The 23148-nt window shown below is 50.3% G+C and overlaps 1 protein-coding gene across 1 annotated transcript in view; it reads right to left on the bottom strand.

The window, feature by feature from the left end:
* The window catches only part of GC (GC vitamin D binding protein), a 334882-nt gene that overhangs the window by 38690 nt on the left and 273044 nt on the right, over positions 1-23148 (bottom strand). Inside the window, exons 11-12 of the mRNA XM_069626269.1 lie at positions 9931-10063; positions 7695-7760 (exon numbers count right to left, since the gene is read on the bottom strand). Of these exons, the coding sequence (XP_069482370.1) occupies positions 7734-7760; positions 9931-10063 (160 nt within the window). The 3' untranslated portion in view covers positions 7695-7733. The remainder of the gene's footprint in view (positions 1-7694; positions 7761-9930; positions 10064-23148) is intronic.

Below are 23148 nucleotides of genomic sequence, written 5' to 3'. Positions count from 1 at the left end.
CTCTGCTGCTCCCCACTGCACCGGTCACCAGGCCCTCCTCCGGGGCCTCTTCCTGCATGTGCTGCTCTGCTCCTTTCCACTGCACCGGTCACCAGGCCCTCCTCCGGGGCCTCTTCCTGCATGTGCTGCTCTGCTGCTCCCCACTGCACCGGTCGCCAGGCCCTCCTCCGGGGCCTCTTCCTGCATGTGCTGCTCTGCTCCTCCCCACTGCACTGGTGCTCAGGCCCTCCTCCGGGGCCTCTTCCTGCATGTGCTGCTCTGCTCTTCCCCACTGAACTGGTGCTCAGGCCCTCCTCTGGGGCCTCTTCCTGCATGTGCTGTGCTCTGCTCCTCCCCACTGCACTGGTGCTCAGGCCCTCCTCCGGGGCCTCTTCCTGCATGTGCTGCTCTGCTCCTCCCCACTGCACTGATCCCCAGGCCCTCCTCCGGGGCCTCTTCCTGCATGTGCTGCTCTGCTGCTCCCCACTGCACTGGTCCTCAGGCCCTCCTCCGGGGCCTCTTCCTGCATGTGCTGCTCTGCTCCTTTCCACTGCACCGGTCACCAGGCCCTCCTCCGGGGCCTCTTCCTGCATGTGCTGCTCTGCTCCTCCCCACTGCACTGGTCCCCAGGCCCTCCTCCGGGGCCTCTTCCTGCATGTGCTGCTCTGCTCCTCCCCACTGCACTGGTGCTCAGGCCCTCCTCCGGGGCCTCTTCCTGCATGTGCTGCTCTGCTCCTCCCCACTGCACTGGTCCCCAGGCCCTCCTCCGGGGCCTCTTCCTGCACGTCCTGCTCTGCTCCTCCCCACTGCACTGGTCCTCAGGCCCTCCTCCGGGGCCTCTTCCTGCATGTGCTGCTCTGCTCCTCCCCACTGCACTGGTCCTCAGGCCCTCCTCCAGGCCCTCCTCCTGCACGTGCTGCTCTGCCCCTCCCCACTGCACTGATCCCCAGGCCCTCCTCCGGGGCCTCTTCCGGCATGTGCTGCTCTGCTCCTCCCCACTGCACTGGTCCTCAGGCCCTCCTCCGGGGCCTCTTCCTGCACGTGCAGCTCTGCTCCTCTGCACTGCACTGGTCCCCAGGCCCTCCTCCGGGGCCTCTTCCGGCACGTGCTGCTCCGCTCCTCCCCACCCAGGCCCTCCTCCGGGGCCTCTTCCTGCACGTGCTGCTCCGCTCCTCCCCACCCAGGCCCTCCTCCGGGGCCTCTTCCTGCACGTGCTGCTCCGCTCCTCCCCACCCAGGCCCTCCTCCGGGGCCTCTTCCTGCACGTGCTGCTCGCTCCTCCCCACTGCACCGGTCCTCAGGCCCTCCTCCAGGGCCTCTTCCTACACGTGCTGATCTGCCCCTCCCCACTGCACTGGTCCTCAGGCCCTCCTCCTGTGCATGCTGCTCTGCTCCTCCCCACTGCACCGGTCCCCGGGCCCTCCTCCGGCGCCTCTTCCTGTGCATGCTGCTCCGCTCCTCCCCAGTGCACCGGTCCCCAGGCCCTCCTCCGGGGCCTCTTCCTGCACGTGCTGATCTGCTCCTCCCCACTGCACTGGTCCCCAGGCCCTCCTCCTGTGTGTGCTGCTCTGCTCCTCCCCACTGCACTGGTCCCCAGGCCCTCCTCCTGTGCGTGCTGCTCTGCTCCTCCCCACTGCACCGGTCCCCAGGCCCTCCTCCGGGGCCTCTTCCTGCATGTGCTGCTCTGCTCCTCCCCACTGCACCGGTCCCCAGGCCCTCCTACGGGGCCTCTTCCTGCACGTCCTGCTCTGCTCCTCCCCACTGCACTGGTGCTCAGGCCCTCCTCCGGGGCCTCTTCCTGCATGTGCTGCTCTGCTCCTCCCCACTGCACTGGTCCTCAGGCCCTCCTCCGGGGCCTCTTCCTGCATGTGCTGCTCTGCTCCTCCCCACTGCACTGGTCCCCAGGCCCTCCTCCGGGGCCTCTTCCTGCACGTGCTGCTCTGCCCCTCCCCACTGCACTGGTCCTCAGGCCCTCCTCCGGGGCCTCTTCCTGCATGTGCTGCTCTGCTCCTCCCCACTGCACTGGTCCCCAGGCCCTCCTCCGGGGCCTCTTCCTGCACGCGCTGCTCGCTGCTCCTCACTGCACTGATCCCCAGGCCCTCCTCCGGGGCCTCTTCCTACACGTGCTGCTCTGCTCCTCCCCACCCAGGCCCTCCTACGGGGCCTCTTCCTACACGTGCTGCTCTGCTCCTCCCCACTGCACTGGTCCTCAGGCCCTCCTCCACAGCCTCTTCCTGCATGTGCTGCTCTGCTCCTCCCCACTGCACTGATCCCCAGGCCCTCCTCCGGGGCCTCTTCCGGCACGTGCTGCTCCGCTCCTCCCCACTGCACTGGTCCTCAGGCTCCCATTCGGGGCCTCTTCCTGCACGTGCAGCTCTGCTCCTCTGCACTGCACTGGTGCCCAGGCCCTCCTCCGGGGCCTCTTCCTGCACGTGCTGCTCTGCCCCTCCCCACTGCACTGATCCCCAGACCCTACTCCGGGGCCTCTTCCGGCATGTGCTGCTCTGCTTCTCCCCACTGCACCGGTCCCCAGGCCCTCCTCCGGGGCCTCTTCCTGCATGTGCTGCTCTGCTGCTCCCCACTGCACCGGTCGCCAGGCCCTCCTCCGGGGCCTCTTCCTGCATGTGCTGCTCTGCTCCTCCCCACTGCACTGGTGCTCAGGCCCTCCTCCGGGGCCTCTTCCTGCATGTGCTGCTCTGCTCTTCCCCACTGAACTGGTGCTCAGGCCCTCCTCTGGGGCCTCTTCCTGCATGTGCTGTGCTCTGCTCCTCCCCACTGCACTGGTGCTCAGGCCCTCCTCCGGGGCCTCTTCCTGCATGTGCTGCTCTGCTCCTCCCCACTGCACTGATCCCCAGGCCCTCCTCCGGGGCCTCTTCCTGCATGTGCTGCTCTGCTGCTCCCCACTGCACCGGTCACCAGGCCCTCCTCCGGGGCCTCTTCCTGCATGTGCTGCTCTGCTCCTTTCCACTGCACCGGTCACCAGGCCCTCCTCCGGGGCCTCTTCCTGCATGTGCTGCTCTGCTCCTCCCCACTGCACTGGTCCTCAGGCCCTCCTCCGGGGCCTCTTCCTGCATGTGCTGCTCTGCTCCTTTCCACTGCACCGGTCACCAGGCCCTCCTCCGGGGCCTCTTCCTGCATGTGCTGCTCTGCTCCTCCCCACTGCACTGGTCCCCAGGCCCTCCTCCGGGGCCTCTTCCTGCATGTGCTGCTCTGCTCCTCCCCACTGCACTGGTGCTCAGGCCCTCCTCCGGGGCCTCTTCCTGCATGTGCTGCTCTGCTCCTCCCCACTGCACTGGTCCCCAGGCCCTCCTCCGGGGCCTCTTCCTGCACGTCCTGCTCTGCTCCTCCCCACTGCACTGGTCCTCAGGCCCTCCTCCGGGGCCTCTTCCTGCATGTGCTGCTCTGCTCCTCCCCACTGAACTGGTGCTCAGGCCCTCCTCTGGGGCCTCTTCCTGCATGTGCTGCTCTGCTCCCCACTGCCCCCCCCCTTCCAGTTCCCGTTTGTGCACTGGAAGGGTACCGTGGTGCTTATCTGTTGGGGAGGTGAGAGGGGCGAAAAGCTCCAGGCAACGGGGGAATGGGCAATGCTCCCATCTCTTTCAGATAAGCAAGCTCGGTAACCGAGCCTTCAAGCCTTATTGCCCCGGTTCGTGCATCCTGGGTGTCATGCACGGAAAGAGCCTTAAAATAATGTGCATTACTTCAGCCTACTTAGCAGGTGTGCCAGCCGCGGGCTGTGACTTCCATGGCATCAACACAATAATCATAAGGGTGTATGTACATGCTGAACTGTGTAGGGATGACAGTGAAATGGCTGTTAAATGTGCAGCACATGTCGTTTTTGGAGCACAGAAAGAGGGTGCCCAGCGCCCAAGAGGAGCCACCAGGGAGTAGTAATAGTGTGGAGGCGGGAGTAGTAATGGTGTGGAGGAGGGAGTAGTAATAGTGTGGAGGACGGAGTAGTAATAGTGGGGATTAGGGAGTAGTAATAGTGTGGAGGCAGGAGTAGTAATAGTGTGGAGGCGGGAGTAGTAATGGTGTGGAGGAGGGAGTAGTAATAGTGTGGAGGAGGGAGTAGTAATAGTGGGGATTAGGGAGTAGTAATAGTGTGGAGGCAGGAGTAGTAATAGTGTGGAGGCGGGAGTAGTAATGGTGTGGAGGAGGGAGTAGTAATAGTGTGGAGGCGGGAGTAGTAATGGTGTGGAGGACGGAGTAGTAATAGTGGGGATTAGGGAGTAGTAATAGTGTGGAGGCAGGAGTAGTAATAGTGTGGAGGCGGGAGTAGTAATGGTGTGGAGGAGAGAGTAGTAATAGTGTGGAAGCGGGAGTAGTAATGGTGTGGAGGAGGAAGTAGTAATAGTGTGGAGGAGGGAGTAGTAATAGTGGGGATTAGGGAGTAGTAATAGTGTGGAGGCAGGAGTAGTAATAGTGTGGAGGCGGGAGTAGTAATGGTGTGGAGGAGGGAGTAGTTATAGTGTGGAGGCGGGAGTAGTAATGGTGTGGAGGAGGGGGTAGTAATAGTGTGGAGGAGGGAGTAGTAATAGTGGGGATTAGGGAGTAGTAATAGTGTGGAGGCAGGAGTAGTAATAGTGTGGAGGCGGGAGTAGTAATGGTGTGGAGGAGGGAGTAGTAATAGTGTGGAGGCGGGAGTAGTAATGGTGTGGAGGAGGGAGTAGTAATAGTGTGGAGGAGGGAGTAGTAATAGTGGGGATTAGGGAGTAGTAATAGTGTGGAGGCAGGAGTAGTAATAGTGTGGAGTAGGGAGTAGTAATAGTGTGGAGGCGGGAGTAGTAATGGTGTGGAGGAGGGAGTAGTAATAGTGTGGAGGCGGGAGTAGTAATGGTGTGGAGGAGGGAGTAGTAATAGTGTGGAGGAGGGAGTAGTAATAGTGGGGATTAGGGAGTAGTAATAGTGTGGAGGCAGGAGTAGTAATAGTGTGGAGTAGGGAGTAGTAATAGTGTGGAGGCGGGAGTAGTAATGGTGTGGAGGAGGGAGTAGTAATAGTGTGTAGGCGGGAGTAGTAATGGTGTGGAGGAGGGAGTAGTAATAGTGTGGAGGAGGGAGTAGTAATAGTGGGGATTAGGGAGTAGTAATAGTGTGGAGGCAGGAGTAGTAATAGTGTGGAGTAGGGAGTAGTAATAGTGTGGAGGCGGGAGTAGTAATGGTGTGGAGGAGGGAGTAGTAATAGTGTGGAGGAGGGAGTAGTAATAGTGTGGATTAGGGAGTAGTAATAGTGTGGAGGTGGGAGTAGTAATAGTGTGGAGTAGGGACTAGTAATAGTGTGGAGGTGGGAGTAGTAATAGTGTGGAGTAGGGACTAGTAATAGTGTGGAGGCGGGAGTAGTAATAGTGTGGAGTAGGGAGTAGTAATAGTGTGGAGGAGGGAGTAGTAATAGTGTGGAGTAGGGACTAGTAATAGTGTGGAGGTGGGAGTAGTAATAGTGTGGAGTAGGGACTAGTAATAGTGTGGAGGCGGGAGTAGTAATAGTGTGGAGTAGGAACTAGTAATAGTGTGGAGGCAGGGGTAGTAATAGTGTGAAGTAGGGAGTAGTAATAGTGTGGAGTAGGGAGTAGTAATGGTGTGGAGGAGGGAGTAGTAATAGTGTGGATTAGGGAGTAGTAATAGTGTGGAGGTGGGAGTAGTAATAGTGTGGAGGCGGGAGTAGTAATGGTGTGGAGGAGGGAGTAGTAATAGTGTGGAGGAGGGAGTAGTAATAGTGTGGAGGCGGGAGTAGTAATAGTGTGGAGTAGGGAGTAGTAATAGTGTTGAGTAGGGAGTAGAAATGGAGTGGAGGAGGGAGTAGTAATAGTGTGGAGGAGGGAGTAGTAATAGTGTGGAGTAGGGACTAGTAATAGTGTGGAGGCAGGAGTAGTAATAGTGTGGAGGCGGGAGTAGTAATGGTGTGGAGGAGGGAGTAGTAATAGTGTGGAGGAGGGAGTAGTAATAGTGTGGAGTAGGGAGTAGTAATAGTGTGGAGGTGGGAGTAGTAATAATGTGGAGTAGGGACTAGTAATAGTGTGGAGGCGGGAGTAGTAATAGTGTGGAGTAGGGAGTAGTAATAGTGTGGAGGAGGGACTAGTAATAGTGTGGAGGCGGGAGTAGTAATAGTGTGGAGTAGGGAGTAGTAATAGTGTGGAGTAGGGAGTAGTAATAGTGTGGAGGCGGGAGTGGTAATAGTGTGGAGGAGGGAGTAGTAATAGTGTGGAGTAGGGAGTAGTAATAGTGTGGAGTAGGGAGTAGTAATAGTGTGGAGGCGGGAGTGGTAATAGTGTGGAGGAGGGAGTAGTAATAGTGTGGAGTAGGGAGTAGTAATAGTGTGGAGTAGGGAGTAGTAATAGTGTGGAGGCGGGAGTAGTAATAGTGTGGAGGAGGGAGTAGTAATTGGAGTAGTAGTAGTGAGGCGGAGGGAGTGGTAGTGTGGAGGTAGAAGCAAGAGTGGCACAACATCAAAGGGTATAGGCGAGGCCTAGAAAGAGTGAGAGTAATTGATGGACAGTGTAGTAGCTGAAGAAGAGGCAGGAGTTATAGGATGAGTGTATTGAGAGAGCAGGGATGGAGAGAGTGTGGGCCTCATTACGAATATGGAGGTAGCCATGGTGCTATTAGCGCCATGGCTTCCTCCATACAGGGCTCCAATACCGGGTTCCTGCAATGAGGACTTACCGGGTCATTCCAACATAGGAGGACCCAGTAATTCCTCCTTGCAGGAACCCATCCCCATTCCCATTTGAGCCCCCATAGGGTTCAGTGGGTACGGGGAGGGAGGTAATAATGGGCAGATTACATCTGGCCCGTTATTGCCTCCCTCTTCCCCTCGCGGGACCCGGAAAGGACGCCTGGTTTTACCAGGCTTCCTTACAGGGTCCCGCAAAGGGAACCTCATAATCGGCGCTCCCGTAATGAAGGGTGCCAGTCCCGTACGGCACCCTTCATTACGGGAGCCCAAGCCTCGTAATGAGGCCCTGTGTGTGGTAGAAGTACTGACTACAAGAGGGTGTCTGTAAGGCACAATTCCCCATTTCTATAAAACACCAACAAGTGGATAAAGTAAGGACAGTTCGTAAGGGGGAGCCCCTGGGGGAGCCTAGATTGATTGACAAGGCGAACCGCCATAAGGTCATCACCGTAGCCATTTCAGATCCTCGTATACTATAATCCTGACCTAATACTCTGGGATTAAGGCCGACTCGGTTACGGTGGAGGTGCTTCTAGGTGAGAGAGAGATGGCCATAGCGCCCTTTGAAAGTTTAATAAAAACCCTTGAACTGTCCTTGAGCATTACAATGTTCCTTGAGCCATGTGTGACAACACTCAACTGCAATGAGTTGCTCTAGGGATATAGAGTCATGTAATCGCGTTTAGTTCAGAATCCCCAAATGTGTTGGCTGAGACCCTTGCCAAATGTGGCCCTCACGGCAGCACCCACATATCCACTGGTGTATCAATTCACACAGCACCCAGCACATCAACCTGCTCAATGGAAGGTTCCAGAACTAGTCATCGCTTCCAAATGTGCCTTTTCCACCGACTGTCAATGGGCATTGTCATGCGTCCTCCTCCTCTTGGAAGGCAGTGTGTCATTCATTGTGTGTGTTCAGACTAAGGTCTGCCGAACTCCCAGGCAACCCAAAGCGCTTCATGACCATGCCCATTGCAGTTAGGCACTATGCAAATATCACATGCCAAAACATAAGCTTTCTGTTTGCAAACACATACCTATCGTGCAAAGCAATAGCGCTGGGATCACATCTGGGATCACATCTGCTCCATGCCCGTCTTTATCTGAAATCAAATACAAAATCGTTTCATTTATTTGTTCATATCGTGCCTAAAATGTAGAAGTGGGTCGGATATATAAATTGGGTAATTAAGTGTTGCGAAATGCACTCCTTCAGGGTTACTTCTTTTATAAACTAACAATTCATGTTTTACAGATTAACACACAGCTTCAAAACTAACTTTAAAAAATCAATATTTGTCTGAAGAAATAAATGTAAAATATTCAGTACGGGGACCTAAATACCACACCACTTTATAATCGGTTTCTTAGGCAACTGGGCAGGTGATAGAAATGATCAGTGGGACGTTAGACGTTTCCCAAAAATGCACACGATTTAGCGGATAGAATGGTTCCGCCCACTGCTAGAAGGGCGTGCTTCATTATTAATCACATACATCTGGGCAGGGTTTTCAAGTTTTCACGAATTCCAGTCACATGATTCAAGGTCCTTGCAGCCTATCTTTAGTCAGAAGAAATCCCACTGTCGGTGAATTTAGGCCACTGACTGCCCCTTCAGTGGCATCAACAGAAAGTTAGTGAAGGAGACGGGGATACTTGTCTAATCCCAGACCTCGAGAGCTGGATCCATGCCAGGTTTTAAGGACACCCCTCATTAATATTCATGAGATAAATTAGCATTCAATGATTCTAAAGGTATGCACATTTTTCCTCAAAAATATTAATGAGGGATATCCTGAAAAGCTGCCAGGATTCCTGCACTCAAGGCACGGAGTTGTACAACCCATGTTCGACTTTGACTTGGGTTGTTCACAATCACCAATTAAAATGAAGGCAAGGCTTATCCATTAGGAGGGATGGTTGTGTGATGGATGCAGTGGATAATGCACACTTTGTTATTTTGTGTGTCCTCTGCCGCATCCCGTAGCAGTTGGTACCACTGCAATAACTAGTGACCGTTTGTTGGCCTTTCTCTGTTTCTCTTTTCATGCTTTGATGGAAAGGGGTGATGAACTCCGTGGAGGGCTCTGCATGGGAGACACTCCTGTCGCCTGCACCTGGCCCGCCTGTGAGCTACCCCGTGGGGGAGGCCCCAGGCTTGTAGAGGGCCATTGAGTCCCTGCTGCCTGCCAACCTGTCTATCCTTCCACACTCCTCCCCAATCACCCTGGGAGCACGGCTGGTGGGTGGGGTGGCCTGGATGTATGGTGACTTAATGCTCCTCCTGCCCCCTGGCGGCCCCTTTACGGAACTGCTCTTCCGAGAGCAGCAGGCCCCGGAAGGAATGCAAGGAGAGAAAAGGGGCGCCATACTCCAATGCGCCACCTGACAATAAGCTAGAAATAATCAACTCATTTTTTTTTTGTCTAGGAATATTACCTTGGATTTAGCGGGAAGAGCACATGATTAGGATTTGTATTTCTTTAGCTTATTAAATTATTAGGATTTTGAATTTATGAATTTGGACTATCATTGGTTTATTTCTCAACTGTTTGAACTGTCCTGTTTATTCGATTCTGCACACTGACTCTACTAAAATGAGCACTTATTCTTACGTTTCTTGGTTCCTGTAAGCAACCACTATTTTCTGTCAGTGCTTGCACAGTAAGCCATGATTACAGTAAGATTTCTGGTTCAGGCCCCAGACACCCTTATGTATGTATGTATTTATTTATTTAGTTATCTATTTATTTATTTATTTAGTTATTTATTTTTTACATTTGTATAGCGCAAAGGCAGCCTTTGCTCATCGAGGCAGTGTTACTTGCGGGGAGCATAGTTACAGTGGAGGTATAGCTGGGAAATGCATTTACACGTTGTACATTAATACATTAGGGTACAGAATAGATTTATAAATGTATTTTGTAGTTTATTTTACCCATCATTCTTCAAGTGAGGGTTGAGCAAATCATCACAATATTTAGCACGACAGTGTACTGTGTTTACAAAGACTAATGTGCACATCTCAACAGCCAGGCCACTGTTGTCTGGAGCAGACACACTGAACAAGGACGAAAATGGCCAATCTTTGGCTTCCTTGTGTCAGCAGCACCCACCTTCTCCCAGTTTCCAAACCTACTATAACTTCAAGGGACTGTAGAAATAGCGAGTATAGTTTAAATGAAAAAAGTTAAATATGTCTAAAATGCAGACGGGCTAGTCTCTGTTCGGTGACCCCTGCATTCTTACACTTTGCGTGAACGTGCCTCTCACCTTCTCGTTGCAGAACACAGGGGGTGCATTGACACTGCAGCAGGTTGATGCCAAGTTTGCCCGCTCTTCCACCATCTCTGTGAGTCTATCTTGGGATGGCTTTGGCACCTTCTTGTTGAACATGTTCGTTAACCTGTATAAAAGTAAAGAAAATCACAAGTTCTAAATATATGATGACCAGGAGCAAAGTAGTACCTCTCCATACATGAGGTTATGAGTTCTCTTAAAACTGTTTCGATACAATGAAATAATTATAAGATGTTGCAGACACATTGACGTCTAATAATACTGCTAGAGGACACTATGGGCCTCATTCTAGGTCTGGCGGTCTGGAAATAAGGGTGCCGCTAGCAACGTACCAGCACCCTTTGCGGACCACCAGACTACAACTATCTCTGCAGTGGCCGTTGCTCCCGGCAGGTCTAACCTGCCGGGTGCACCGGCCCCTGCAGACATGGTTTTCACAGAAGTACCGGCACCGTTAGCAACAGTGCAAGTGCTTCCGTGTCCCCATTCCCGTGGAGTCCTATAGGACTCCACGGGAATGGGGACTTGCACTTTCCACTGCCTGAGATCCAGGGCTGCCGGGACTTGTAATGTCCCGTTAGCACCGGGATATCAGGCGGCGGAACAGTGTTACAAGTTCGGCAGAAACCTGTCGGTAGCACCTGCGGTTACCGTCAAACTCCTAATGAGGTCCATGTCAGTTAGACCACAAGCTACTAGTGCCATAATTTGCCTAGGATTTTCAACAGTGATCCTACAGTAATTTCCTATAAAACTCAAACAATTGAACTCCAATCTTCTTAATATATTGGAATAAAGTAATTACAGTAAATGATTATAGTCCCCAGGTGTGTAATACATTTTTTATATATTCAGCCATACCACCTTGCTTACCAACAAACATTAAAAAACAATGGGGTAGGATTTATTCTTTGGTTGTAACATTGATGAGGAGTTAGGTGGGGGGTGATTGTCTTGTCCTGTTTGGTGTGTTTTATTTTGTTTAGTGTAGAATATGGGGTGGGAATTTTATGGCGATGATGAATTGATTGTTGTATGTATTTTAGAGAAGTGATATGTATGGAATTGCTTATACCTTGTTCTTACTGGTATGTTTTTCAATTGTGACTTTTGGAAAAATTGTTAAATAAAGTTGAGAAAAAAAAAACAATGGGGTCCATTACGAGTTTGTTGGTAATACAGTGGTAATTCTGCCAGGTGGAATTTCTGTTACCAACATGGAGTCTGGAGGAATTAGCACCACATTACAACCGGTTGGAAGCGTGCACACACCAGCGACGGAAATGGTCATTCCAGCCGACGGAATTACCGCCAAAACAGGCCTTCCTCAACAGTAAATTCACCACCATCAATCGGAATTACTGTTACCACCATGCAATTAGAGCGAAATCCTCCGGCGGAATTACCGTCGACGGAAATAGCCTGGAACAGGAAGCACAGCAGCGGCCATTTTATGAACTCAATCCACCACTTCCTGTAGCCATCCACAGCAGAATGATACAGGAACCATGTCCCAGGACAGAGCCAAAGCCAAGGTGCCAGAACACAGAAAGCCCAAGTTCACTGAGTGGGAGCTGGAGTTCCTCACTGATGAAGTGATGGCACATGCAGATGAACTGTATGGCAGCTGCCACAGGAAGACCTCAGGCCATCGCACCTCAGCCATCTGGGCATCCATCTTCCAAAACATCACGGCCCTGGGCACAACCCCCCGGGATGGGGAGGACTGCAGGAAGAGGTGGAAAGACCTCAGGGTGAGGGTGCGCAGCCTCCTATCACAACGCCAGCAGGAGTCACTGGAGGTGGCACCATGGAGCGCCTCATCCTCACCACGTGAGAGGAGAAGGCGTCCTCCATCCTGGACATGGAGGGGATATATGGAGTCGTGGAGCTGAGGCAGGAGCCAGCAGCCAAGTCCAATCGGGTGAGTCTGAAGCCCCCCCATCCCCTGACAATTCACGGGAGGATTGTGCGCAGCTCATCAATATTCCCTGTGTGCTGCCAGGGCCAATGCTATCACTGCATGCAGGGGTAGGTGGGCAACTGTGCACATAACCATGCAGAGTGGTATGAATGTGCCTGGGTGCACATGCAACCCTATGCGCTTTCAAACACAATTTACTTGTTGTATAAGCGCCAAACAAATTCACAATCAAAAAAGACATAAATAAATTAAATAAATGCCAGCATAGGAGCAGGGCGCATGACATTACAATAGGGTGCTGATGCCAGACCTGCATGGGGCAGCTGCACCATGCTGGTGTAGCAACAGCACCCGATTGAAGTGTTGAACTCCCGGCTCCAGCATGGGAACAGGGAGTCAAACACTGAAATGGAGCGCCAATACCAGGTGCAAAGTTACCCCCTTCCTCCTTCCGACACCAGAGTGGGTGGGGTGCCAAAATTACTGTTATGTCGCCCCGGACGGCATCACAGCTATGGCTGGGCCTGTGCAGCTCCCATGTGTGCTGAGTAAGGCCAGGTGCCATAGTGCCCCCCACGCCACCCCATGGAATGTCCACCTTGGCAGCACCTGTCAATGGAGAGTCCACCCTCAGCAGCCATTACACCCACCTCACTGGGGCCATGGGCAATGGTCTGAAAATGGCCCTGCACTGTAATCCACATGTGTGGGATGGCCCTCCACCACGCAGCATGTGTGACTAGCAAGTCAAGGTACCAATATGCATTTTGAGTGACTGTATGTCATTGTTCACCCAACAGGGTCGCAGCCAACTAAGGAGAAGGAGGAGGGTGAAGGGCCATCAACCTCCCATGGCCGGGTCTCCAGGTGCACACCATCGGCCGCCACCCCAGCACCGGCTAGCAACGTAAAGGGCAGGCGAAGGGGATGGCAAATGACACCAGGGTCAAGCTGCCCCCACACCTGCCAGCGCAAGCACTGTACCCATTATCAGTGATGGGGAGATGGGGACCCGGCCTCTGGGACTGCACCCCTGGCACTTGTGACTGCCCCCCAATAGCAGGACAATGTGGACATGATGGTGTAACTGGCTGCTGGCAGGTGTGTGGGAGGCATGATGCATTCCACTGCCCAACAGGCCCATGAGAGGTACTCGACAACTGAGCGGGGGAAGTCAGCATCATGGGCAGGGGTCAGAGGGTGTCTCTGAAATCAGGTCCTATGGGTCACTGGCCTTCAGCCCCAGACCTCTCCACAGCCCTTAACCCATTCCCCAAACCACACCTGATAAAACACTTGTGAGGAGGCTGGACGTGATGGAGGAGCGCCAGGTGCACCAGGAGACGCTTGCAGATGCACAGGTCCTCCACCTCCAGGTCATCCCGGATTATGTACAGGCTTCCACCAACAGGATTGTCAGGCTCATGGACCGTGACCAACGTCAGGTGGCTGACACATCTGCTGCCCTGACTGTCTATGTTCAAAGAGTGCGGGAGCTCACAGAAGGCATCTCTGAGGCCATGCAGGCCAACATGCAGCAGACCATGGAGCACATCTGGGGGACAGGGTCTGAGCAATCCAGCTCTGTCAACCCCACAGAGGGCTCATTGGCCAGCACCCCTAGCACCACTCGGCACACGTGCTAGCCCCAAAGGTGCTGGGAGACACCAGTAAGATCAAGAATCTTGGATGCATATAGCAGAGAAATCTGGGATGTGACGGTCAAGTGACAGCCAATGTCTGGGCCGCTTTTTACATACTTCGGATGCTCTGACAGGCTCTTCCCTACGTCTTAAAAAAAAATCACGCTGTTGTAGTGGGAGGTTTGATAAACTCTAAATTGGACTACTGCAATAGCCTACAGATGGTGGCACCAGCCAAACAAATCCAACGTCTGCAAAAAGCACAAAATGCGTCAGTCCGCCTAGTATTTGGAGTAAGAAAGTCATCTCCGATATCATACCTGCGCCGATCTCTCCTCTGGCTGACAGTGGAAGATCGCATTACATTTAAAACAGGAGGTTTAATATTTAAATGCCTGAACAAGTTAGCACTAAGCTATCTGGTGGATAGGATAGAGTGTTACCAACCAATTTGATCACTGAGAACAAGTGATAAGCACTTGCTAATGGTTTCTCCCACTACATGTGTGACTAGAGGAGACTGTAGATTTTCTGTTTTCGGTCCAAAGTTTTGGAATGGTCTCCCTCTTGATCTGAGGAGTATGGAGTCCATGTCAGCTTTTCGGAAGAAATTAAAAACTCACCTGTTTAAATAGAGAACCACTACTGATAGAAAAGAACGATTGATAATCAGTTGACAAATCGTTTGAGCTATGCTCTTAGACTTAACATCTGCGCTGTGATTCGATTCAGTTCGTGATACAAGCGCTATACAAATACCTCAAATCAAATCAAATCGGCCATGAGAAAGTGAAGAGACTCCCTGCTTTCACACATGTGGGGGTAGTGGTCTAGTCTTAATTAATTTGGCATCCTCATTTTGAAACAAGACTAACATTGGCCGCAATCGGCGGAGGAAGCGACGACATTTGGCAATAAATTAGGATCCCACTCCTTGCTTCCATGATTAAGCATGGTGCCATGCTGATAAATGCAGTTTGGATCTGTTAGAGGGCTGGATGTGGAACTCTTTTTGGGTGTAATGCCAATCTCTCACATACAAGCGCTGAGACTTGAAATGAGCTGGACGTCATTGATGGCTGCAGGCTGGCCTTGAATAATAGGCTAAGCCAGGCTAAACAGGACTTTTATTAAGGGTTTTGTCAGGACGACGTAGATACTGGAGACATGATTTGTAAACAATGCACCATAAAAGTGGTATCTAAAGAAAGAATGGATTTTGGGATAGATACTCATCATGCCAACTCATCAGTCGACTGAACATTGTTTAAACTGCTATTGCAGAAGCGTAAAAAGATCAAAATAGTGTGTGACATTGTAAGGGCGGTGTCATGAAGTCCTTAGCCTTATTATGGGGACAGCTAGTGGGCTAACCTAGAGGGTGGGTACCACCCCCATCTAGAGTATGATGGACCCAACAACCCTAAGCCACTTAAGCCACTAAGAAGAGAAACTCTGACTTCGGAAAGGTTGGCAACCCAACCATTACCAACAGCCTCAAGACCCAAATATCACATGGTCCCCTTATTTCAGGAAGAGCCATACCAACAGCACTGCTGCATTAAGACACGGAGGCTATGAACATTCTATAAAAAACATTAGAAAACCTGCGTGAGCAGTTACTGCCCAGCATGCCAATCAGGGCCCTTTTTGAATTGCTGCGCAACCTCTCTTGCAGATGCGCGTGGGCAACATGAGTTCACAAAGATCTTCAACGTGGTAGAGGAAGGGAGTTTGGGTAGGGTCTAAGTCCATTCCAATAATGCAGCAAACACTCGTTCCTCGAACCAAGCGGACACAGCGGGAGTATGAGTTCATGAATTATGTACCCCATACATATTAGCGTTTGCAAATATCTGGCATAGGGAAAGCAGTGTATTACAGTCCTTGCGTCTACCTATCGACTACATCAAAGACAAAAAGAAAATCCAACCAGCCACTTGCAGACTTGCTCCAATGTGCCAGTGAATTATTGACTCCAGGTGAACCTATCGATTCAAGGCAATTAGAGTCCTTCACCAGTTATCCATTAAAGGGGTAGACCCTCACAGAAAGTCTGGCCCAGGGAGAGGGCTCGAGAAACTCTGACTCGGTCAGACAGTGTGGGTGATTGGCAAAAGAGCTACCGGTGAGGGTTTGGAGATGATTCCAGAGAATAAGATGCCTACAAAGAGATAGGAGGCTGGAGAGGTAGAGGAGGGGGAGCCTGGAGAGTATGGCTGTTGTGATAGAAGAGAAATCAGGAGAGGAGGATGGAGGTTAGAAGGGGACAAGAAGGCGAAAGGAGAACTTTTTGGAAAAGGTGGAAGGATTTAAGGAGTGAGGTCATAAATATCAGAAGGAGATGAAGAATTGAGGAAGGTGGCAGTCATCTGTAGGAGGTTGGTAAATATCAGGAGGATGAGGTGGGCGTAACGGTTAAGGAGGATGTTAGGGGAGATCAGGAGGGGAAGAGATAAGGATGTTGGTGAACATCAACAGAAGGTGTCAAGAGTAGGTAAGCAGGAGGCCAGTAAGCATCAGGTAGTGTGTGGCGAGAAAGAAAATGTTGGTGAAGGTCAGGACCAGGTGATGGAGGATAGTAGGAAGGTCAGAAACAGTGGCGGCTGGTGAGTTTGAAAGCTGGTGGGGCGTACATTTTCCAGGGCGAATTTAGTAGCGAGTGCGCGCAGCGCGCGAGCCGACCCCTCCAAGGGGGGTGCGTGGGGGTTCTCCCCCCGTGAAACTTTTGGAAAAATGGCCTACAAAATGTGCAATTTACCGTCCAAAAAACCCACCGAAAGGGAGGGCCTCACACCTGCCGCATTTTTACCTAGGGGTCTATCCACCCCACCTACCTCCATAAAGGGTCCCAGGAGTGTAGCCGGCCTCAAAACAAAGCTGAACTTCCAGGGACTTGGACAGTGTGGAACAGCAGCGTGGACAGGAAGGAAACTCCATCCCTGGACCCTGGCCTGGGATGAGCAGGATGCCCACAGACATGGGGGCATTGGGGGGCCTGGGATGTATACAAGGCCGCAGTAACTTCTACTTGCACCGCAGGAGCAGCAGCGCACCCAGCGGGCCCCACAGGAACCTCCACAACGCCTTTTCGGCAGGTAAGAGCAGTCAGTAATGCTTCCTATCCTATCCCGCCACCGCATGTCAGCCTACTCATGGGCCTCCCTCCCCCAGAGCCCCTCATCCATCCCTCCGGTGTCCTCACCGTGCTCCTCAACTCCCCGGCCTCTCGCGTCCACAATCTCTCATCTCCCACTCCCAGTATCTTTCAACCCGGCCGGCAGCCTTCCACCCTTCATTCCAGAACCCATTACCTCTCGAAATGTTCACCTCGCCACTGTCTACAAAAGGCAATCCTTGCATAAATGAGCATCGTTCCTTTCGGTCCCCTCCCCGCTCCTCACCCTTCCTCTGCCTGTCCATCGTCTCCCCAATAGCCTTATCCCGTCCTTCCCAGCCCCTCAAATATTCTCACCCTTCCGTTAACTCTCCCTGACCGTTGCCATCAGCCTTGCGCCCAGGACTCCGCCCTCACCTTTAACTCTCCAAGGCTAAGCATCTGAATTCTGAAATCCTTTACACAGGACTCTGTGGGTGCGTTACTTCTTGGGACTAAACCCTAGTAGACTTTAATGCCCTGGAGCAGCTTTAACGCGCACTGGAAAAGATTCATTTTGGGGAAAATAAGACCTTCTCTGCCTCGTGCAGCCCCGGCCGCTCCGGCGCTGGAAACAATCAGTAATGCGTCCCGGCTCCTGTGGTTAAAATGCAGCTAATGAATTCCATGCAACTGCACACAAACTAAACATCCACTTTGAAAAGAAATCCTACAACTTATCAAAAAGAGATACACCAAAATGCTATTTTTCAATAACTGATGATAGCTCGGACACGCCTAATCTATCGAAAGAGCAACCTGTACGCAGCACCCAGAAGCGACCCTCAAGGCGACAAGTCAGCAGGGGGGTTGGCGGGGGAGAAACAAAAAAAACACAGAAATGACATATAAATGACATCGAAATAAACAGGGCAATTCTACACCTTTCAATGATTGCACATGTGTGTGTAGAGAATGGAAGCTAGCGGAAACCAGACGCTAACTGCTTCGGAGTGCATGCTAGGCGCTATATCCTCGCCCGCCCCCAGTGGGTTGGCGTCATGGACTTGAGTGCGAATGGCAGCGTTCCAGTAGGCTGCGCTGCTGCAGACTACCAAATACAGTCCGTCTGTGCATGCTATAGTGCCCCAGCCTTCCCCCAATCATTCCCAATCCCCCTCGTCCTTCATGGCACACTGTTCTCTCTCTCATCATGCTAGGCCACCACCAGCCATGGGCATCTCCCTCGCCCTGCCAGGGCTCTCCCTGGGTTGTGCCGTTTTATATTTTCGGCATTTTTCACGAAAAATGGCGAAAATATAAAACGGCACATTTTTTGGGGAGATTCAACGTGCAGCATGCCTGCCTGGGCCTTGCTTCATTACGGTCCGTGGCCCAAGGCCCTTGGGCCACGGACCATGGGTAAAGAAAGGCCCAGGCAGGCCGCATGCGGCCCCTGCCTTGGTGGTAGCGGGCCCGTCTGCCGTGCGTGTAGGCAACTTGGGGCCTAAACTTGTGTCTGTGTCCCACTCCCCGTTGGGGAGTGGGACACAGACACAAGTTTAGGCCCCAAGTTGCCTACACGGCACGACAGTCAGCAACACTGAAAGACGTGTAGGCCCTGGCCTACACGTCGTTCAGTGCTGGGGCCTGGGGCTGTGGTGTTACACTCCCCGGGCCCACAGACACAAACAACATCTGGGGGTACACTTTACTAGTACTTACCGCCGGAAAGCTCGTCGTGGACCAGGCCGTCTCTGCTGAGCTGGTGGTCTCAGGGCAGGGCAGCAGCTCAGCTTGCGTCGTGTTTGTGTCGTCGTCAACTCCTCAAAGAAAGAATCAGGGCCAGGGGGAGACTGGAGACATGTGAAGGTGGCGCAGGCGCACGCACACACCCTGCATAGATACAGTAATGTCATTGGCTGTTTGCCAGCCAATGCAAGGATTGTCATTGGCTGGCAAACAGCCAATGACATTACTGTATCCACGCAGGAGGGAGGGAATTTCATTCCTCAGTGCGCTGTTTGCGCACATTTTATACTGGCGGGGCCACTCCTGAAGCGCCCCGCCAGCCTGTTAATTAAAGGGGCTTACGTAGAGTGCGTGCAGCTACGAGCTCCACGCACTCTACTATTGAAAAAAGATGCGTAAAACGGGACGCGCCCCGCTCTGAAAGCCGGGCCGGCCCTTAGGAATTGTTACACATACACTGTAATTGTTGTCTTGCCACAGCGCCCCCGCGCTGTTGGCAAAGGAAATGCATCCATCTTGATTAATCTCTTTTACCATCTTGATTAATGTCTTTTTGGCCTCTGCTCTTTCTGGGGGGGGCGGCGCCCGGCCGCCCTATGAAAGCAGCCGCCACTGGTCAGAAAGCAGCCAAAGAAAGAGGTAAAAGAAGATATGAAGGTACTCTGGATTACACAATGTCAACACCTCAGCGCCTGTGAGAAAACCTAACAACTAACTACCAAGTCCAGGGCTGGAGTGGGGAGAAGTGTGCATGAACCTCTTTCAGCATAAGAACAGCAGAAAGGAAAAGGGTGCAGGACACCCTTAAGCTCGAGACTGGAGGAGTGAAGAAAGGTGAGGAATCCCCTTAAGCCCAAGACTGGTAGAAAAAAGAAGGGGTGGGACTCCCCAAAGCGGGAGACTGGCAGAGTGAGAAAGGGTGCAGAAAACCCGTATGACCACCTTAAGGTGGCCAAAAAGGCCAGCTCAGTTGGACCACAATTCTGAGATACATTGGATTGTAAAATGTTTAAGTTGATAATCAGTGATCAGATAATCACTGGACCCTGCCCAGGAAATTGATTTTGGTCCATCCTGTGTTAATTCTGTCACCAACCCGTCTCACACCCAACCTCCACAAACACCTTGTGTCACAATGGACTAGGAACCAGGTCGGTATGTATCAGTAAAATATTTATTAATTTATTATTTAATGTCAAAGGAAAATCAACCAATTACAACAACCACCAATGTTGTGGCAATACAAAATGCAATAATCTCTACAAAACAACCAGGTTAAGATATACTATCACAGTTACTTCCTTTTTTATGGCAGAACAGAAAATGAACAATTTAGCACACAATGAAAGCACTAGCGTTAAGCACTTCCTCCTGCGACACTCAAACCCTAACATCAATTGGACTTGATTCCTTTGAATGGAAGGCAGTGGCAGGGAGTAAGAATCCAGGGGGGGGGCATCGGTTTTGGTGTGGTGTTCACAAAAACAAGATGGGGAACCACCAAAGCAGGGGAAAATCCATTTTTGGAGTATGAATGGAAGAATGGGGTTTTTAATTATTTCTCACAACTGCTAGTGGAAACAGATGGAAAACCAGGGAATTCTCTTGCTTATGTTTAGAAAGATAGGTAGAGATTTTAGGGAATACTAATCAGCACACAAGGGGAAAATTGATTTTTAGAATATACACCACATTGGCAATGGAAAGGGAATGCAAATGAAAAATAGTTTTGACCACACAATAGGGAAAGAGGAACAGAAGCGGAAAATTGTTTTTTGGGATGTTAGGCATAATTTCAATGGAAAAGAAAATGCAAATGGAATTTGTTTTTTTACTGAGGCTGCAAATGACAGGTAGGCTCTGCGAAAGAGGTTAGCTCACAAAAAGGAAAATCAGTTTTGGGTTAGGATAGCAAATGCAAAGAGGAATGACAGTGGCAAATGGAAATTCATTTATCAGGGCCCAATTTAAACACAGGGGCAAATTTGTTTCCCAGATCACAATGGATTGATTCTTTTAGGCAACACTTTATAACTATAACAATTAACAAAAACACTGGGAAAAATAATGCTGGTTTTGTATTCCACCAATCCCAATCCCGTAAAATTCAATGGGGGAATTAATGGATTTCACTAGGTTTGGACAGTTACCATCTCTCTCTCCGACTCCAGTCAGGATTGATTTAGGGGTTTGGAGAAACATCTGTCTTTTCCCATTTGTGATCATTCTTTGTTCTTCTTTCAACATTTTTGCAAAAACTAGTTATGTATCACAACCTCCTAATTGTACTAGCAACTGCCATAATAAACATATTTTCTGTATTAGCTGATCATGGGGAATTAGATAGGCCGATTGCCAAATCCGTACGATGTAGCATGGCTATCTGGCACATTTTTGTCATTTCCATAAAATGCACAACAGTTATGAAGATGTACGTTATTTAGCATATCCCTAATTTCATTTTCCACCTTTTCACCAACTCTCACATTTGTAACATGTTCAGATCAGCCAGAAACATAGTTTGAATGGCCATTACAGCTCCCAGAGCCACATGTAGATGCATTTTATATCCCCCAAACTGCCTGGAAATTACATAAATAATGGTATAAAAATGAAATCAATCCACAGCATGGTTGCTGCACAACAGGCCTAAATGAAAATAGTATTTTAAATTAATTGTGAGTGTTCCTGTAAAGCAAATGGGAGGGCTGCTCCATCCAGCCCCTCCATCTGCCCCCCTGGGCCAGCCTGTGACCAGAGGTTTCACCTTTTAGTCATGCTGCAGCCAAGAATGGCTTTCTCTTGAAGTCCCTGCTTTCCTAGTCAGCAGGTCTGGAGCATACTGAATATTGACGCTTTTAGAAGCACCAACTTTTATTGCGGGGTCATTAGATAGGAGATGTGACATCCAGCTGGAAGTGGAGTTTTCCTTTGTGAAGTGTTGCCCTCAGCCAGAAACAGGTTTTTCCCAAAGAATTAGTGTCTCTTCAAATGTCACTGGAGTTTTGTGGGTAAGAAGCAATATGCATTGGTTTGGTCAACCGACACATCATGTTTTGCGTTCCTGACATTTTTCTGTGAGCAGTGATATTTTTACCATTGTGGCTTTTTAAAGCCGTTTTTATTTGCACACACATGTGCAGGCCGTGTTTTCTTTTAATGTTTAAAAATCCTGTTTTGCATGTCAAAGGATTATTTGATTCCTCCTTCTATTGTGAATTAAATTACTGCTTGTCCATTGATAATGACAGGTAGGCTCCTTTTTGCATGGCTCTTTAACTTGACATGAAAAGCAAAAGCCAGGCAGTTTTTGTTGCAGTGTTTAAATGCCTGCCATTCAGGTGAAAATAAAAGCAAAAGCCAGGCCGTTTTTGTTGCAGGGTTTAAGTGCCTGCCATTCAGATGAAAGGGACTTCTGTTTGGGGCCTTTTAATGCACCCCACAATTCACCTACCAAGAATGTGATCCTTCTGGAATTTTTGCCTTAGTCTCCTTTCTACTCCTTGACACCATGGGACAGGGTTTATAGCCAGACATATTTCAATGGGTTTCAAACAAAATAAGATGAACACGTCTTACTTAGTGCATTGGGCAAGTCCTGGTCCTTTCTGACCAACTTGTAAGAACCAAACTATTAAAGTCAAACAGAATTTGCAAGCTCTGTGGTATAGGGGCGGAATCACTGTTATGCGCTCTCTTTGCATGCAAACATCTCGTGGCACCCAGACATCATTTGATTAAACCCTTACTGAAAAGGTAAGAGTTTCTCTCCGTCCAAAGAGGCTGGCAAAATTGTACTTAGAGATAATCCAGGATGTACGAACAGAAATTGGTAAAAGTGGTAACCATAATGTGCATGGCATGGGCACCCTGCACTCTTCACAGAAGAAGACAAATAGAGTTTGTAAAGAACATGTTTTACACATTGTGTGTGTGCCCTGCAGGTTACTGGCAGGGACAGAAAGATATGCATATCTCTGCACATCTATGTGTCTGTTATGTCATGGTTTTCTGTACCATCGGTGCCATTTTCTGTATCATTCTGTACACATGTTTTTAGGGACTCTTTGTTCACTAACTGAACGCAAACTGACTTGTGGAACCACGGCCGGATAGCTCAGAGACAATGTGCTCGCCTTGGCAGCAAGATGATACGGAGTAACACAGGTTCGATCCCCGGGTCTGTGCTTAGAAACCTGTGGGTATTAAGTACGTTATAAATAACCAATCACATATCATAGAACTTGGCTCTAAAGTTTTTTAAAATATATTTCTTAACCTAATACTGGTAGGTTCTATACCAGTTCAGGTGTGTTTAAGGGCAGTCTGTTATGTATTTTGAATGACATAAGTAATTGAATGATCGGGTTCTTAAAAGGTTTACACATTTTAATTTTTTATAATGCTTATAAGTATTTCTTTTAACAGTAATTGAACAATGAAATATGACTGAACAATCTTGGTGATGGAAAGGCCCCAGTTTTGTTATTTAGTTTTACACAAGATATTTTTCAGAAATGCCCGATCTCTCTCAATACCTGCGGGTGAGAGCCCTAACTATCCCACTCACTGGTTCTTGGACAGGTCTTCATCTGCCCAGGGCGCTGGTCTGTGGAATTTCCCTTGCACACAGGGAATGAGGAAGACCTTTAAAGGTTACCTATCCTTTAGCCCCCTATCATGTTGTTTCCAATGGTTTTACATTTTCATTACCACAGGCTTATCTTGTTACATGGCCAGCTTCTCTCACTACTTCCTGCCTGTCTCAGACTGAT

Source organism: Ambystoma mexicanum, chromosome 6p (assembly GCF_040938575.1).
Source record: "Ambystoma mexicanum isolate Mex_15411 chromosome 6p, UKY_AmexF1_1, whole genome shotgun sequence".
Classification (NCBI taxonomy): domain Eukaryota; kingdom Metazoa; phylum Chordata; class Amphibia; order Caudata; family Ambystomatidae; genus Ambystoma; species Ambystoma mexicanum.
Note: the sequence above shows the minus strand (reverse complement) of the source record. Positions and strands in the feature narration are given on the sequence as shown.